Source organism: Mobula birostris, chromosome 5, assembly GCF_030028105.1.
Source record: "Mobula birostris isolate sMobBir1 chromosome 5, sMobBir1.hap1, whole genome shotgun sequence".
Classification (NCBI taxonomy): domain Eukaryota; kingdom Metazoa; phylum Chordata; class Chondrichthyes; order Myliobatiformes; family Myliobatidae; genus Mobula; species Mobula birostris.
The window spans coordinates 83142213-83161425 of NC_092374.1; the positions used below are offsets into that span (position 1 = coordinate 83142213).

Consider the following 19213-nt stretch of genomic DNA (forward strand, 5'->3'; position numbering starts at 1 on the left):
AAGATTTCTCTCATGTCCCAAAACTCTGCTGGTTAGTGAGGTAATTGGGCATTGAATATTGACCTTACTATAGATGGGTAGTAGGAAAATAGGGTCAGCCATAGTTGGCTCAAACCTCTGCTCCCTTGTGTCTATATGCACTCGTGGGGAAGGCTTTGGGAGTAAACCCTGAAGGAAAAATCCAGAGCTGGAGTCCCAAAAGCAGTTCTATATTGCATTCAACACTGACTGGCAGCTCCTGTGATGCCGCTGGTACCAAACTATCAGTCTTTGCCATTCCTTTGGGTTCATCAATTGTGTGGAGAGGAGGAGCTTGCCACATGGGCAACAGCTTGCTCTCCATATTGTACTGAGCTGGCTTGCATTTCGTTTGCAGCTAGGGTCAGCCCTGATCAATGGAAGGCCTCTGGAGGATGGGAGATGATGATGGGCAAATGTAAGAATAGATAGGGGAAGTAGGGGAGAAGGGGAATGATAACATTTTTGCTGGGGGTGGGATAACTATGGTCTTGATGAGTCGAGTGGGTCTGTCTAAACTATTCCCAGAAACTTTTATGATTTGTCTGTTAGCTGAGGCTCTGTAAGAAAATGTATGCAATACCAAAGGAGCTGGAGAACTTTGGCGGGTCATACATTGTCTATAGAGGGAAATGAACTGTCAATGCTTTGGGTCAACTCTCTTAATCTTGACTCACTTGCTACCATAGATGCTGCCTTGGCCTGCTAAGTTCACCTGCAATATTTATTTATTTATTTATTAGTTACTTTTTTACTCAGAGACGCAGAGCAGAACAGATCCTTCTGGCCCCACAAGTCACACCACCCAGCAACCCACCTATTCTTATTTATTGCAACACACACAAATTGTTGAAGGAACTCAGCAGGTCAGGCAGCATCTATGGAAAAGAGTGAACAGTGGACATTTTGGGCAGTGACCCTTCCAAAAGAAGGATCTTGGCCCAAAACATCAACTGTTTATTCTTTTCCATAGACACTGCCTGACCTGCTGAGTTCCTCTAGCATTTTCTCTGTGTTGCTTTTGATTTCCAGCATCTATAGATTTTCTGTGTGTTCGTGTTCTCTTCTATTTATTGAAATACAGCGTAGAACAATCCCTTCCAGTGCTTCCAGCCCTTCGAGCTGTGCCACACAGCAATCCCCCAATTTAATCCTAGGCTAATCATGGGACAATTTACAATGACCAATTAACCTACCAACCGGTGCACCTTGAGAATGCGAGAGGAAACCAGAGCACCCAGAGGAAACCGCAAGGTCACTGGGAGAACAAACTCCTTATGGGACAAAGCAGGAATTGAACCCCTGTCACCTGTACATCAAGTATTGTGTTAACCAATATGCTACTGTGCTGCCCCTAGCCTAATCACAGGGCATTTTCCAAAGACCAATTAACCTACTAGCCAGTACATCTTTGGACTGTGGGAGGAACTGGAACACCCAGAGAAAACCCATGCAGTCACAGGGAGGACATACAGACTCCTTACAGACAGCGCCAGAATTGAACTCCAAACACTGACCTCCCTTTTTGTTCCAAATTCAAGCATCTGCAGGCTCTTGTGCAGGGGTTTCCAAACTCTTTTATGCCTTGGACCAATATAATTAAGCAAGGGGTCCGTGGACCCCGGGTTGGAACCCCTAATCTTGTGTCTGTATTATGGTTTTGTGTATCCAGACTTTTGTCAGGGTGCAGTGATAACATAACTATAAAAGCCAATTAGGTATTTAAGAAATCCTGAGATTCACACATGAATGTGCCAAGAAAGGATTGGTGTAATTTAACTTCAATAGTTTAATTTGCTCAAAGCAACATCATCGTCCAAAGAACCTTTTCCTGAGCTCATCACATAGGGAGAGATGCTATTAGTTGGCTTTCTCCAGAGGGTGGAGGAGGAAGGAGGGAGGCAAGCAGGGCGAGGGGAGGATACAAATTCAAAGGACCAAATGCCATTTTCTCATACTAAGGTTCTGTGGTTGATGTGCATTTGTTCAGCAGTATGTCTCATTACAGTTTCAGTCGAGAGGCCTGGTGAAATCCCCTGGCAAGTCATCTTTTACTACTTTTGTTGATCTTGGAATGTATCAGATGGGTGCCGGTGGGGAAACCATACAACTTGCTGGTGAGTCTAGAAATTTGCTGACCCCAACTTTTACCCTGATAGAAGAAAAGTGTGCTGCCTATCCTGCCTCAGAACTTGTACGCTGTCTACCCAACATTGTGCTGAATTCTAAAAACCTTATCTTTGGTTTCAAGTTCATCAGCGAAGGAATACGTGGAATCATAGAATCAAAGAACACTGCTGCTCAAAAACAGACCATTTTTTAGGATGTGGGGTGAAATCTAGTCCATGTCAAACTGTTATTCTGCCTCGTCCTACAACCTGAACCTGGACCATATCCCTCCATACCCCTCCCATCCATGTACTTATTCAAACTTCTCTTAAATGTTGAAATTGACCTGCGTCCACCACTTGCACGGGCAGTTCATTCCATACTCTCACTGCCCTCCGAGTGAAGAAGTCTCTCTTATCTTCCCCTTGAGTATTTCACCTCTCATACTTAACATGTGAGCTCTAGTTCGAGTCTCACCCAACCTCAGTGGGGAAAAACTTTGCTTGCATTTACCCTATCTATACCCCTCATAATCTTATACACCCCTATCAAATCTCATCTGATTCTCCTACACTCCAGGGAGTAAATCTATTGAACCTTTCCCTGTTACTCAGGTTCTGAAGTCCCAGCAACATCCTCCTAAACTTTCTCAGTATTCTTTCAAGCTGACTGATGTTTTTCCTATAGCTAACTGCACACAATACTCCAAATCAGGCCTGAAGTCACATACTGATTGATTTAGGAACAGTTTCTTCCTCTCTGCCATCAGATCTTTGAATAGACAATGAACCCATGAACACTACCTCACCACTTTTTTTTCTCCTTTTGCACTACTTATTTAACTATTATTTATATGTATGTTTACTGTAATTTACACTTTTTGTTATTATGTATTGCTGCTTTACAACTAATTTCAAGACATATGTCAGTGATATTAAATCTGATTCTGATCAGCAATGTCTTATACAACTGCAACATAACATCCAACACCTGTACGTTGATTTATTATGTGCAAAGAGCTTCCTTTATGACCCTATCTACAGTACTGTGCAAAAGCCTTGGGCACAAATAACTAGGGTGCCTAAGACTTTAGCACAGTACTGTAGTAATTTGATGTATTGCACTGTACTGCTGCTGCAAAAGAAACAAATTTCATGACGTATATGAGTGATGATAAACGTGATTCTGATATGGGTACCTTTTGTGGACTGAGTGGGAAGGGGTTAGGGAGAGGGAAATCATGATTGGGATAAGGGGAAGGGAGAGAGAAGGGAGTGGGAAGCAACAGAGACATTCTGTAACGATCAATAACCCAATTGTTTGGACCAAATAACCTTGCCTGGTGTCTCAGGGTTGGGTATGTCTGCACCCATGTCAGCCAGTACTCCTGGCACTCCTTCTCTGCCACCAGTCCTGCACCTTTCCTGCAGCGCTCCACCCTCGCCATTCCCAAAATCCTCTACTATGCCAAATGTACGAACTCTGTCTCTGCTCTACATTGACAAATACAATACTGTGCAAAAGTCTTGGGCACCTGAGAGAGTGGAAGAGAGAGAGAGAGATTTGCTCATTTAAACCACCCACCTATAATGTACCACAGCCAAATCATCTAACAAACATCACATTTTGTGATGTTGGATGAGATCAGAGTATCCAGGGGAAGCAAGCGCAGTTTCAGAGAGTGCATGCAAAGTTAACATAGATAGCGCCAGGAGGCAAGTTTAATGGAGCTGTGAGACCAGAAACAGTATAGGATGCCAGATTGATGAAGGTTCGGAATCAAAATTAAGTTTAGTACCAGCAGCATATGTCATGAAATTTGTTGCCTTTGCAGCAGCAGTACAATTAATACATAATAATAAAGGGGGAAAACTGAATTACTATCTATCTATCTATATATAGGGAGATATATATATATATATCTCTAACATTAAATAAGTAGAACAAAATCAGAATTTAAAAAGTAGTGACGTTGTGATCATGGGTTCGATGTCCATTCAGAAATTGGGCGGCAGAGGGGAAGAAGCTGTTCCTGTATTGTTGTGTGTGTGCCTTCAGACTCCTGTAACTCCACCCTGAATGAGAAGAGGGCATGACCTGTGTGATGGGAGTCCTTAATGATGGATGCTACCTTTTTTAAGGCATCGCTCCTTGAAGATGTCTTGGATACTACGGAGGCTAGTGCTTATGGTGGAGTTGACTGAGTTCACAACGTGATGCAGGTTGTTTCAGCCCTGTGCAGTAGCCGCTTCCGCCCCCCCCCCATATCAGACGGTGAAGTAGCCAGTTAGAAAGTTCTCCACAGTACATCTGTAGAAATTTGCTAAGTTAGAAGGGAGAGGCCTGTAAAGGGATTAGAAGTGTTAGAATTTGAGCTGAGACAGCTGAACCATGTGGAGCACTGTGCCACACAAAACAGTTTACAGGTTTTTACACCAACACACATGAGAGATATGGTATTGGGTTGCCAAAAGCTTTCTCAGTGTTATGGATTTTGAGCTACATCTTCAGGAAGCAGGAGGTGGTTATAGAATTCCGAGCTTAGGAGTCTAAGCTGCCAAAAGCATTCCCACCAACAGAGGCAAAACATTTGCAGGAAGCCGGAAGCAAGTCATTGCAGACAGTATTGTGTACAGTTTTGGTCACCGAATTATAGGAAAGATGCCAACAAATTAGAGAGAGTACAGAGAAGATTTACTAGAATGTTAACCTGGGTTTCATCACCTAAGTTACAGAGAAAGGTTGAACAAGTTGGGTCTTTATTCTTTGGAGCATAGAAGTTTGAGGGGGGACTTGATAGAGGTATTTAAAATTATGAGCGGAATAGATAGAGTTAACATGGATAGGCTTTTTCCATTGAGAGTGGGGGAGATTCAAACAAGAGGACATGAGTTGAGAGTTAAAGGGCAAAAGTTTAGGGGTAACATGAGGGGGAACTTCTTTACTCAGAGAGTGGTTGCTGTGTGGAACGAGCTTCCAGCAGAAGTGGTTGAGGCAGGTTCGATGTTGTTGTTTAAAGTTAAATTGGACAGCTATATGGACATGAAAGGAATGGAGGGTTATCGGCTGAGTGCAGGTTGGTGGGACTGGGTGAGAGTAAGAGTTCGGCACAGACTAGAAGGGCCAAGATGGCCTGTTTCCGTGCTGTAATTGTTATATGGTTATCTGCAAGGGATGCAGGGACGAAAGAAGGTGGGCTGTAAAGGGATTGCCTGCATCATGAGAAATTGAGCTGAGGCTTTGTTGAACTGCAGAATCAGAGGAAAAGAGGTTCTTGGGAGTGTTGCCATTAAATTGGATTAATAATGCTTTTCAGTTAAAAAATTTCTGTGCATGGTGAGTGTCATCAGTGAGCTCTTCCATCTCTTTCTGCCATTACGAGAGTTGAGAGTATTTATCAGGTGTCCAAACATTTTAATTCTGATTCCCATTCCCAATCCAACATGGCGGTCCAAGGCTGCCTCTTGTGCCAAGAAGAGGCCAACCTCAGGGTAAAGGAGCAACACCTGTATTCCGTCTGGGTAGTCTCCAATCTGATGGCATGAATATCTATTTCTTCTTCAAGTTTAAAAAAAATTCCCTTCTCCTTTCCTCTTCTTCTATTCCCCACTCTGGCCTCTTACCTCTTCTCACCTGTCTGCCTATCACCTCCTCCTTCCCTTTCTCCTATGTTCCACTCTCCCCTCCTATCAGATTCCTTCTTCTCCAGCCCTTGGCCTTTCCCACCCACCTGGCTTCACCTGTCACCTTCTAGCTTCCCCTCCCCCCACCTTTTTATTCTGGCATCTTCCCCCTTCCTTTCCAGTCCTGAAAAAGAGTTTCAGTCCAGAACGTTGACTGTTTATTTCCATAGATGCTGCCTGACCTGCTGAATTCCTCCACCTTTCTGAGTGTGCTGCCTTGGGTTTCTAGCATCTACAGAATTTCTCATGTTTATTAAAGCACTCTTTTCAAACACATCAAATTACTGGAATCTAATCTGTTATGATTTCAAGGAAGAAGTCATTACTCAGCCTGCATTGTATACGAGTTGATAGGTTTCTTTGCTGGGACACAATAGTGGGATTTTGAACTGCATAGAATTTCTATTGTGGTTTCTCAAACAATCTGGTCTCTTGCACTCTAGTTTTGTAAACCACACAACTACAAAGCTGAACCTTTACTCGTTGGGTAATTAATACCTGCTTTAGTGGGGAACTTAGCTTTCAACCAGATGGCTGTAGCTTAGAATCTTTAGGCCTTCTGGTTGAGAAAGTAACTATTATGAGCAGTTGTGGATCCCTTATCTAAGAAAGGATATGCTGTTATTGGAGAGGATAGAAAGGAGGTTCATGAGAATGACCCCAGCAGTGAAACGGCCAAGATCAGAGGAGTGCTTGATGGTTCTGGGCCTGTACTCACTGGAGTTTAGAAGAATCAGGGAGGATCTCATTGAAACCTACTGACTATTGGAAAGCCTAGAATGGAGTGTTCTTTCAGTGGAGGAGTCTAGGATCGGAGGGCACACAGTCTCAGAATAGAGGGTTGTCCATTTTGGTCAAAAATGAAGGGGAATTTCTTCTGCCGTAGGATGGTGAATCTGTGGACTTCATTGTCACAAAAGGCTGTGGATGCCAAATCATTGGGTACGTTTAAAGCAGAGATTAATAGGTCTTGATTAGTAAGAGGTGTCAAAGGCTATGGGGTTGAGAGGGATAATAAATCAGTCATGATGGAATGGCAGACTTGGTGGACCGAACGGCTAATCCTGTTTCTATATCTAATCGTATGTGAATAATCCCCACATGCCTGGGGATTTAAAACAAATATTGCCCTCTATGGGAAATAAATGGTCACAAGAGGATTCAAGTTGTTTCAGAGACATTGGAATTCAAATTTCCTGTGCTGCATAAATCTCTAGGTAAGGTCTTCAATATAGGGATCTTTTAGCTGAAAGTTGATCCACCAGCTCATCTCCCTTCTAATTTCCTCCTCTTGTAAGGTACCAAGGTACCAAGGTTGATGTCTGCAGTAGGATCACAGGTATTTCACAATCCTAATCCTGCCACTGGGGAGTTTGCCAGTCCATTTACCATTGTATAATTTCACACTCTGCTCAATGTAGTCAAATATTTCTGGTTGAGTCCATGCTCTTTTGGAGGATGCAAGCATAGTGCAAATAAAAAAGGCCATTGACAAAAACTTGGAGCAGGAAAGGATTGTATATGGTTACCTTGATTGCTAATACACTTTCAAGGACTCTTCATCTCAGGTTCTTGATATTTATTGTTTTTTTCATGATTTCTTTCTTTTTGTATTTGCAGTTTGTTGTCTTCTGCACTCTGGTCTTTCATAGATTCTGTTAATGGTTATTATTCTATATATTTGTTGAGTGTGCCCACAATCTATGAATCTCAGAGATGTATATAGTGACATATATGCACTTGATAATAAAATTTGCTTTGAACTTTCCTTTTCCTAGGGTTGAATATCAGTGATGTAAGCCGATTAAACCAGCAGAAAAATGATGACAGGAAGTGTTCGGTCGTGAATGTAAATCCAGCCAACACACGACCACACAGCGATACGCCAGAAATAAGGAAATACAAGAAACGCTTCAACTCTGAAATACTCTGTGCTGCTTTATGGGGTCAGTGATTGAAACGTTAACTCATAATTGCCACTGTGGCTGCTGGATTGTTCATAATATGATATGTTATAGGAGCAGAATTAGGCCATTTGGCCCATCAAGTCTGCTCTGCCGTTTCATCATGGCTGATCCATTTACCCTCTCAGCTCCAATCCCCTGCCTTCTCCCTGTATCCCTTCATGCCTTGACTAATCAAGAATCTATCGTCCTCTGCCTTAAATATACGTAATGATTTGGTGTCCAAAGCTGCCCATAGCAACGAATTCCACTGATTCACCACTCTCTGGTTGAAGAAATTCCTCCTCATCTCCATTCTAAAAGGACGGCCCTCTATTCCAAGGCTGTGTTCTCTGCTCTTAGACTCCCCCTCCATGGGAAACATCCTCTCCACATCCACTCTGTTAAGGCCTTTCAACATTCAATAGGTTTCAATGAGATCACCCCTCCCATTCTTCTGAGTTCTAGTAAGTAGAAGCCTAGAACCAGCAGACACTTCTCATATGATACACTTTTCAATCCTGGAATCATTTTCATTAACCTCTTTTAAATCCTCTCCAATGTCAGCACAAGAGGCTCATAACTGCTCACAATACTCCAAGTGAGGCCTCGCTGGTGCTTTATAAAGCCTCAACATTACATCCTTGCTTTTATATTCTAGTCCTCTCGAAACTGTTGATTTGAATTGGTTTACTCTTTTGCTTTGGATATTGTCTATCAGATTTAAGATATTGTGTAAATGACAGGGACAGTTAAATCTAGAAGTGACATGGAAAGTGGAGTTTACTGTTATCTACCTACACAAGTCCACATACAATGAAATGCTTAATGCAATAGCATCACAGGTACATAGTATCAGATGAGCAACATTGACAAAAACAAATTAATTATACTAAAAAGAACACAATTAGAACAAAACGTTGTGTAAAGTGTTGCTGTACTGAGCTCATGATAGGGGTTGTACAGATTGGTTCAAGAATGAAATGGTTGCAAGGAAGTAGCTGTTCTTGACCCTGGTGGTGTGGGACTTCTGGCTCTGTGAAACAGGACAAAGTGCATAATAACCAAACTTAAATTAAACCCTGACGTACAGTCACAATAGACATAGAAGAGATTAATTCCCTGTAATTTTGGAAACCATTGGTGATTGTCTCTTTGTACTCTACACCCCTATGTTATCCACCTGTGTCAGTATAGAATCAGAATTAGAATCAGGTTTAATATCACTGGAATATGTTGTGAAATTTGTTGTTTTTGCAGTGGCTGTACAATGCAATACATGATAATAAAAACTGTAAATAATAAGTATATATATTAAATAGTTAAGTAGTACAAAGAAAGTAGTGAGGTAGTGTTCATGGGTTCAATGTCCATTCAGAAATCGGATGGCGGTATGTGTGTTTTAGGTTCCTGTACTGCCTCCCTGATGGTAGCAATGATAAGCTTATTTCAATCCTGTGCAATAACCACTACCTCCACCCATACCAGTTAGAATGCTCACCACAGTGCATCTGTAGAAATTGGCAAGTGTCTTCCCAAACCCCTAATGAAATATAGTTGGAGTGATGAATTGGAATGTACTGAATAGCTTTCTTCGAGCTGAAGTATCTTACAACTTTGTGCCAAATGATGTACTCAGACGCAATAACAAGGATTGCCCATGATGACTAAACCCCACATTTTGCAGCTGCTTTTGCTTGTAGAACCTGACAAGCTTAATTACATTCCTGTTTAGTGTGTGTGAAGGATTGGGTTCCCTTGCAAAATGATCTTACACTGGGCTGTGAACGCGCTAGATTATGCTGTAATTCACACCAGCCAAGCTTTCACAGGCTTCTTGGGATGGCTTCCAGACCACAACTGAAGTCGATTTAACAATGTGGTCTCTTTCTTGGCGGCCCATTGTGCATCTGTAGTCCCTCGTCTGTGTGATTAGTGTGGCAGATTTGCCACACATACTGTATGCACCTGTCCAACATAAATCAGCATCTTTACAATTAATTCCTTCTTCTCCAGCCCTTTACGTTTCCTACTCACCGGACTTCACCTATCACCTTTTAGCTTTTGTTCTTCTCCTCTCCCCCCCCACCTCTTTATTCTGAAGTCTTCCCCTTTCCTTTCCAGACCTGAAGAAGGGTCTCAGCCCGAAACGTTGTCTATTTATTCATTTCCATAGATGCTGCCTGACCAGCTGAGTTCCTCCAGCATTTTGTGTGTGTTGTTTTGTAGTACACTCAGTGGCCAGTTTATTAGCTACCTCCTGTAGCTAACAAAGTGGCCACTGAGTGTATGTTTGTGGTTTACTGCTGCTGTAGCCCATCCACTTCAAGGTTCATCATGTTGTGTGCTCAGAAATGCTCTTCTGCGCACCAATGTTGTAACACGTGGTTATGTGAGTTACTGTCGCCTTCCTGTCAGCTTAAACCACTCTAGTCATTCTCCTCTGACCTCCACCATTAACCTGTCCGATATCCAACTGCATATTTATAAGCCATTGTAAAAATACCTTGGGGTTGGGAGGGAGGTAGAGAATCTCTTTGAAACCTAGTGAAATTGAAAGGCCAAGATAGAGAGGATGTTTCCTATAGTGGGTGAGCCTGGGACCAGAGGGCACAGTCTCAAAATAGAAGAATGTCCCTTTAGAACAGAGATGAGGAAGAATTTTTTTAGTCAGATGATGGTGAATCAATGAAATTCACTGCCACAGATGGGTGTGGAGGCCAAGTTATTGAGTATATTTAAAGTGGAGGTTGATGGGTTCTTCATTAGTCAGGGTGTCAAAGGTTACAGGGAGAAGGCATGAGAATGTGGTTGAGAGGGTTAATAAATCAGCCACGATGAAATGGCAGAGCAGACTCAATGGGCCAAATGACCTAATTCTGCTCCTATGTTTTTATCTATTGAGATACAGCGCAAAGTAGGCCCTTCCCCCTTTGAGCCATCCTGCTGATTCCCCAATTTAATTCCAGCCTAATCACAGGACAATTTACAATTGACCAGTTAATCTACCAACCAGTATGTCTTTGGAGAGTGGGAGGAAACCCAAGCACCAGGAGGAAACCCACACAGTCATGGAGAGAACGTAAAACTCCTTACAGGCAGCAGTGGGAAGGAGATTGTCTTATAGTCTTAAAATCTCCTGAACGTCACCATCTCAGATGTAACATGTGTCCAGCCCCATCTAGCTGTCAGTTTGCATGAAGCACCCTGTAGTTTTGAGGTATTCTGGGCATTTCTCTGAGCTACCCTGTTTATAGTGGCAGAGGTTTACAGATCGAAGGGCCTAAGGACTCATATTTTGTAGACCTTGACCCAACTATAGCAAGAAAGGTTATGTAGTGCTGTTCTAGCAGGGTCTGTTGCACACTCTGCAGGACCACAATGGTCGGAATAATAGCTTTAGCTTCAGCAGAAATCTGAGCTTGTAATCTTTTAACTGATGTTCTAGCACAGGGGAACCCAACCTATTTTATGCCGTGGAGTCATATCATTAACTGAGAGGTCTGTGGACCACAGGTTGGGAACCCTTTTCAAGGAGAATGTAAAGGGAGTGTTGCCCTACTATGTAAGATAACTTGTTTCAAATCAAAGCCAAACTGGTGCTCTCATCCAGCCCTTGGTCCAGTTTAAAGATTTTCTAGGCTGACAGAAGTATGTCAGATTTCTATCATTTTCCATCTTAATATACCCATCATCTTAAACTACCTCAGGGACTATTGTAATGATTTGATCTGTTTGAACGGTATGCAAGACAGGTTTCTCACTGTGCCTCAGTACATGTGACAATAATAAACCAATTCTTCAATTTTAAATCTAATTGCTTATTTGTTATTTGGTAATAACTTTGCACCACGAAGAATAGTTGGAAAAACTCTTAAAGTTGATGAAGTTATAGTATAGACAATTGAAAATAAGATTCTCTTTCTCTGCATCACTGTCACTTTCTCTATTTCCCATGGGGTAGTCAGTGTGGTGGGGGTTTCCTATTACCTTTGCTGCCATTGTGAGCCGTGTTCACTCTGCTCCTTGTGCTTGTATCAAAGGTGTGAATCTGCTGGTGGGGACTGAGAATGGACTCATGCTGCTGGACCGGAGTGGACAGGGCAAAGTGTACAGCCTCATCAGCCGCCGGCGCTTCCAGCAGATGGACGTCTTGGAAGGGCTAAATCTCCTCATTACAATATCAGGTGTGTGATTTTATATCTCAGGCAGTGTTTGAATCGGATTCAGATTTATTATCACTGACATATGTTGTGAAATTTGTTATTTTGGGACAACAGTACAGTGGAAGACAAAAGAAAATTAAGTTACAATAAATGTAGAATGTAAGAGAGGAAACAGTAAGGTCGTGGTTATGGACTGTTGAAAGATCCAATGGCAGATGGGAGGAAATTTGTACATAAGATCATAAAACATAGGAGCAGAATTAGGCCATTCAGCCTATCGAGTCTGCTCCACAATTCTCTCATGGCAGATTTATCATCCCCCTCAACCCCATTCTCCTGCCCTTTATCCCCATAGCCTTTGACACCATGCACCTACCAACCTCCACTTTAAGTATACCCAATGACTTGGCTTCCAAGCTGTCTGTGACAATGAAGTCCACAGATTCATCACCCCCTAGCTAAAGAAATTTCTCCTGATCTCTGTTCTAAAGGCACATCCTTGTATTTTGAGGCTTTGCCTTCTGGTCCTGGACTCCCCCAATTATAGGAATTGTTCTCTTCACATTCACTCTCTCAGCCTTTCAAAATTAAGCAAGTTTCAATGAGATTCTCTCCCCCCCACCCCCCATCACGCTTCTAAACTCCAGTGTGTACAGGCCCAGAGACATCAAACGCTCCTCGTAAGTTAATCCGTTCACTCCAGCAATCATTCTCCCAAGTCTTTTCTGCGTCCTTCTCAGACAATTCCTTACAAAGGCCATTAGTTACAAGGGCCTATCATTGTAAACATCTCACTGCTCTTATGAGGGAGTCATGCTGTTCCTAAAACATTTAATGAACGTCCTCGGTCTCCTGTACCTGCTCCCCGATGGTACAGCTGAAGGCATGTCCCAGATGATGAGTGTCCTTCATAATGATGCCCCTTCTTGTGATGGAGCTGGCTGAGTCTACAACCTCTGTGGCCTCTTTCGATCTTGTGCATTGGAGCAGTGATGCAATCAGTCAGAATGCTCTCCCCCATTCACCTGTAGAAATTAGCTAGAGTCTTTAGTGACATAGTACCAAAGCTGCTCAAACTCCTAATGAAGTATAACCACTGGTGTGCCTCCTTCATGATTACATATGATTATGGCAATCCAACTCTTTTGATGTAGGTTCACTAGAATATAATATCGTCAATGAGACAGGAATTACAGCTGAGGTCAGTTCTCATCAAATTCTGTCCATTTGTCACTTTCTCTCAAGGGTCAATGACTTCAGAACCATGCCATTGAATGTAAGGCAGGAGTCATTGCTGACTGAGCTGTTGAACGGGACCAGCTTGAGGAAGCTGGGGCCCATCCCTTGCAGACAAGGAGATGAGACCTCAAGCAACCTGTGTCCAAGCTGCCTCCTGTAACAGAATAGGTCCTTGTTTGGTGAGGAAAAATCTAGGGAGGTTTTAAAAGGGTCGTAGGTGCAGTAGTTTCAAACTCCTGGGAGTACGCATCTTGCACAACCTGTCATGGCCCCAGAACACCTTCTACACAATCAGGAAAACTCACCAACACCTCCACTTTGAGGAAGCTGAAAAGATATAGACTATGCACATCTATACTCGCATCATTCGACAGATGTACAGTAGAGACCAACTTCACAACACGCTGGAGGAACTCAGCAGGTCGGGCAGCATCCGTGGAAACGAGGAGTCAACGTTTCGGGCCAGAACCCTTTGTCAGGACTGAAACGTTGACTCATCGTTTCCACGAATGCTGCCCAACCTGCTGAGTTCCTCCAGCGTGTTGTGAGTGTTGCTTTGACCCCAGCATCTGCAGAGTATTTTGTGTGTAGAGACCATCTTAATGTGTTGTATCATTGCACATGATACAGAAACTGCACTGCAGGGCTCTACAGCAGATAGTCAAACCTGCGTAGCCATCACCAGCATCAGCCTACCCAACTTCAAGGACATGCATAGAGAAAGGTGCCAGAAAAGGGCCAGTAACATCTTGAAGCATTTCACCCACTGCTCATAGACCATTTGTCCCACTCCCATCAACCTATGTAGCATCCACATTAGGACCACCAGACTCAAAAAAAAAAAAAAAAAAAAAAAAAAAAAAAAAAAAAAAAAATGTTACTTTCCCCAAGCAGTCATCTTGTGTACAGACACTCCTGTACCTAGCGTCATTTTATGGACATTTAGTCAGTCACTGTTAGCCAGCTGGTGGTGTAGTGGCACACCAACTCCTTGCATGCTTTTCATCCGTGCTGGGTTGAGCGGCCAGCTGGCAACATGGCGTCATAAAAAAAGACAAAAAAAGTTAAAGAAATGGCAAGGTTGCTACTGGATGTGCCGCACGGTGCGGAAAGGAACTAATAATAATAATCAACATTTGTATATAACCTTATATATTTGTATTTATTGTGTTTTTATTATTGTGTTCTTTATCTATCTAGTGTGTTTTTTGTGCTGCACCAGATCTGGAGTAACAGTTACTTTGTTCTCCTTTACACTTGTATACTGGAAATGATATTAAACAATCTTGAAGAAGCATGAAGAAGGGAATGTTTGCATTTGATTGGCTTATTATTCCAGACTTCACTTACCGTCCCTAGGTAAACGGAACAAGCTCCGTGTTTACTATCTGTCCTGGTTGCGGAATAAGATTTTGCACAATGACCCAGAGGTGGAGAAGAAGCAGGGCTGGACCACCGTGGGCGATATGGAGGGCTGTGTGCACTACAAAGTGGGTAAGTGAAGTACCATTAGATTTCCAATATCTCTATATCCTAAAGACCCTGTCCTGTCCTCAAGTTGTATGTTTCATTGGGATCCTGTGCAAGTCACCAAGCACTGGTTCACCAGGTGAGAGCTTTACATATTATTGGGAATCGCTGAGGGCTGAGAAATCTTTTGGTTGTTAATTCATAGTCGGCAGGAATTTGTATCATTTGGAAATGGATAGAAATGAATGAAGAGTGGGTAACTGATAACTGAAATAAAACAGTGGAGTGAAGTTTTGGAGCTGCTCTCTATAATTATACACCATTGAATCTCATTTAGTGTGTGCAAAGGATAGGTAGTGTGCTGGACCAGATAAGATAAAGAGATTCCAGTGGTACATCAGTAAGATCATAGGGATAATTTCACCTAATTATGTTAAAAAGTGCATTTGGCTTGGGGTCTAATTTGTTGTTCTTCCTTTATGCTTTTTGTTTAACTTTCTTTATGCATGCATATTTATTTATTATTATTCCTTTATGTATTTGCACATTTTGTAATCTTCTGCACACTGGTTGCACACTAGTTGGTACAGTCTTTAAATGATTCTGTTATGGTTATTATTCTACCATGAATTTATTGACTACACCTGGAAGAAAATGAATCTCAGGGTTGTGTTAAACGTTCAGCTGGACTGGAAAGGCAGAGTATCAGAACTGGCCGATTTTGCTCGCTCCCCTGCGATGTTCACCCCTCTAATCGCGACACTGAGTCTGTGATTTATGTCTACAGCCTTCATGCTGATTTGCCCCGCTAATATGATGAATTGAGACCCAGAGGCTTTGGGCTAACTCTGGGCTGCTGCTGGGTTCAGATCCAAGGACTCAGCTTGGTTCAAAATGTTGTTACTTGCTTCTATTGTTTGCATGATTTGTGTTTTTTTTCCTCTTTCTCTGCATGGTGAGTGTTGGTCTTTATTTTTTTTAATTAGGTTCTTTTGGGTTTCTTGTCTTATGCCTGCCTGTAAGCATATAAATCTCAGGGTTGTATAATTTATTCATCCTTCAATAATAAATATCTTTGAATATATCAGGGGTTCCCAACCTGGGGTCCATGGACTACTTGCTTAATGATATTGATCCGTGGCATAAAAATGGTTGGGAACCCCTGATATATATGTACTTTGATAATAAATTTTCTTTGAACTTTATATATTAGCTCAGTCACCGGTTTAACTGTGAATGTTCAATGGATTTTCAGTCATTTGTAACATAGCTGATTCTGTATTTTGTTTGTAGTTTCTTTGTTTACAAGCTTGTGTTATGCCAGTGTAAATCAAGCCATCCTTGCTGCCTCATAGACTGTTCTTATCAAAAGAATTTCCCATGCCTATCTAGTTTGAGCGAGTTTTCAGTATAAAGATCGACCACGAGGCAAAGTTTTTTGCCTAATTCTTGGTTCCCTCTTTCCTCATTTACGGTAGAGTAAGTTAATTACAGTTAGAGTTAGTTAATTATTGCTGCAGTTTACTGTTATTTGTTGTCATGAACTTATAATAAAACAACGAGATTTACAACTCATTCCTGACTTCCAAAGAAAACTTTTGGATAATACCTCCAAATCCAGTGGTGCACAAGTGAAGGAAGAGAGGGAAGGGAAAAGACAAAGAACAAAAAGTTGTGGTTGTCTTGTTCTAAAACTAGCTCAGACTAAAGAGGGAAATTCATTGATAAGAGACAGCCTATGAAACTACACAAAAAAACAGAAAATTCTCTTGATTATATAAGTAAGAGTAAAGAAAGTTAAAGAGGGAAGTAATAATCTAGATGTTAATCCAACAGTTTCCATTTAAAAGTGCTACTCTGTCAATGTCAGGCCCCTTTCTCTCACCCCAGTGACCATTACTCTTGTCAGTGCAGGATACATTGTGCCAGATGTCATTACATTCAAACATGTTCTCTTCTGACATTCGCATAGCAACCAGTTTCTTTCTTGATGTCCATTATGCCACTAGTGTTTAGGGTAGCAATAAAGGTCCTCCATCTCCGGTGGTGTTCAAGGCTTCCTTTGTCATGTCAGTAGCTTCCTCTTACTGTCAGTCATGTAAGTCCCAAGTGGACACTCAGGAATACTGTCAGACTCGGATGTAGAAGGATGTCTTCATTTCTGTTTCTGTAACAATTTTTTTTGACCAGTCAGGGTTGTTAGCCCTGAACTGAACCTCCAAACCTGGAGGACTGGTGGACACTCTTGGTTTGCCCTTTGACCAAGAGCTAAAGCAGAAGGCCCTGACTCCAGCCAACATAGCTCTTTGGGTCATTGACACACGCAAGCCTCCAAACCCCACAACAAGGTTGTTCTCCTCTTGGAGGTGTCCAGTTTCTGCAAGGGTAATAAGAGGGTGTGCTGTGTGACAGAATGTTCGGTGTAAACACTCTTTACACATGCACAATTACACACACACAAACATTTCCTTGTCATTCTGCTGTTGTTGCACCAAGTGTATGCACTTTAGTGGTATGTTCTAACAAAGAGCTTGGCTTTATGGTGCCTTTCCCACCATGAATATTCCCTTTCTTTAGTAATGGAGACGTGTAAATGTGTATATATTGTTTGTATACTGTATTTAAGATAGATACTTCTGTTTATTTTGTAATATGATTGTAACTACATCGTGGAGTGCATCATATTCTAATTCATATGTCGTCTTTAAGTTAACTTTGTGGGTAATTAAACATGATATGTCCTGGTGCCCAAAAGAAAAACAGGGATCATTGCTGTCAGTAGCAGAGAGATATCAGGGCCGCCAGGAGTTCACACTGGACAAAGTACAGAGCTGTTATTGTGTAATAGTGGTAGTTTTTCTCTTGCTATTTTTGCAAGTTTGATTTTTGTCACACCAAATAAACACCCTTGCACGGAAGTGCTAAGCAACTCCAGCCATTTTTATTTCCGTCATAACCCATGTATCTCGCTGGCTGTTCACTTTATCCTCATTTCAATGAAAATAGAGGAAAGAAGCTTGGTTTGCTTTCTTCCTCAAACCGTAGACATTTTTAGTGTTCGGGTGGGGAATCTTAACCAATGTTTCCAATAAACTTCAGCCACTTGGACAGTCAAACTGTGCTGCATGTGGGAATTTGTAATCCTACCATGATTAGGGATCAAGTTTATTTCTGATTTGTATTTCATATTCAGATAAAGATTTAGCAGGTGTACGTACAGTGAAATGCGTCATTTGCTTCAACAGCCAATACAACCAAGGATGTGCTGGGGGCAAAGCACAAGTTGCCCTCAGAGCACTGCCATGGTTCACTGGCACCAACTTGATCACAGCAATTGGTGCTGTCAGAGAATTTTTAAAATAAAGCTTGATACCAATTTCAAGTGACAAATCTTTTATTTTAGCATAATATGGGCAGTCCACGTGTATCGAGCTCTTGAGTTACAGAGAAATCAGCTTGTGTTTATATCTAGTAGCAGACAAGTGAGCAAAACCAATACTCCTCTTAAATGTCAAAGAGTTGACAGTCCAGAAAGTCTATGCTCATGACTTATGGCACATTCGTCGATGTCCATCTGGTTTGTGCAGTTGTGTTATCGTTCTGAGGAGTAGCAGTACCTAGCACGATAATCTTAGTTAAGCAGACTTTCACCTTAATTGGAAAAACACAGGATGTCCACAAGGTCACAAAGTTTTAGCAACACGCATCTCTTTTAACCCTATATTTGAAAATTTCTTCCCCAGTTGCCACCATTCCGGCGCCAACATAGCATACCCACAATGCTGTGTTTTTGGAACCAGAGAGAAACAGAATAAAACACTTTGGGGAAATAAATATGCAAATTCCAAAAGATTTTAGCCCACTAAAAGACTCAAGTGCAACAGAGCAGGTGATCCACAAAAGGGTTCACCTGCTCTGTTGCGTTTCAGTGGTGTAGGATTCATCCAATATGTCAGTCTTTCTGATCTGTAAAGAACTTTGGTCTATTCAGTACAGAGTTTAGTTTCAAATGCAGACAGTTCCTTGCTGGATGAGGTTTTGTCTTGAGATTCAGCACTAGAGGAATAATCCTTTCAATGTGACATTTCCTTCACAGTGAAATACGAGAGGATCAAGTTCCTGGTTATTGCTCTGAAGAACTCTGTGGAAGTTTACGCCTGGGCCCCTAAGCCTTACCACAAGTTCATGGCTTTCAAGGTTGAGTTCTGGTTTTTTTTGTTCTGCAACTTACTTTCCCACTCTACCTCAATCCTGAAGTGTTTGTGTGCAACCTGCTGCTGGTGTTGCATTATTTAACTTAGTGAAACAGTTTCCTGCATAAAGGATTGATACCATTTTTCCCATTTGACCAGAACATTGAGATTACAAGGCTTGCATGTATTGATGGCAGGGTACAAAGGAAGGGAAGAATGACCGCTGTTTCTACTGCACTTTTCTCAGCCCTGGTGTTATGAACTTTCTCAGGTGCTGCTATTGCTTTAAAGCAGTGTTTCCCAACCTGGGTCTATGGTCCCCTTGTTTAATGGTATTGGTCCATGGCATAAAAAAGGTTGGGTCCCCTGCTTTAAAGTAAAACATCGAGAAA

The 19213-nt window shown here is 41.9% G+C and overlaps 1 protein-coding gene across 1 annotated transcript in view; it reads left to right on the forward strand.

Annotated features, from left to right (window-relative positions):
* Positions 1-19213, forward strand: part of LOC140197807 (misshapen-like kinase 1) — a 352270-nt gene that overhangs the window by 307675 nt on the left and 25382 nt on the right. Inside the window, exons 23-27 of the mRNA XM_072258270.1 lie at positions 2027-2135; positions 7589-7756; positions 11797-11940; positions 14518-14652; positions 18725-18825. Of these exons, the coding sequence (XP_072114371.1) occupies positions 2027-2135; positions 7589-7756; positions 11797-11940; positions 14518-14652; positions 18725-18825 (657 nt within the window). The remainder of the gene's footprint in view (positions 1-2026; positions 2136-7588; positions 7757-11796; positions 11941-14517; positions 14653-18724; positions 18826-19213) is intronic.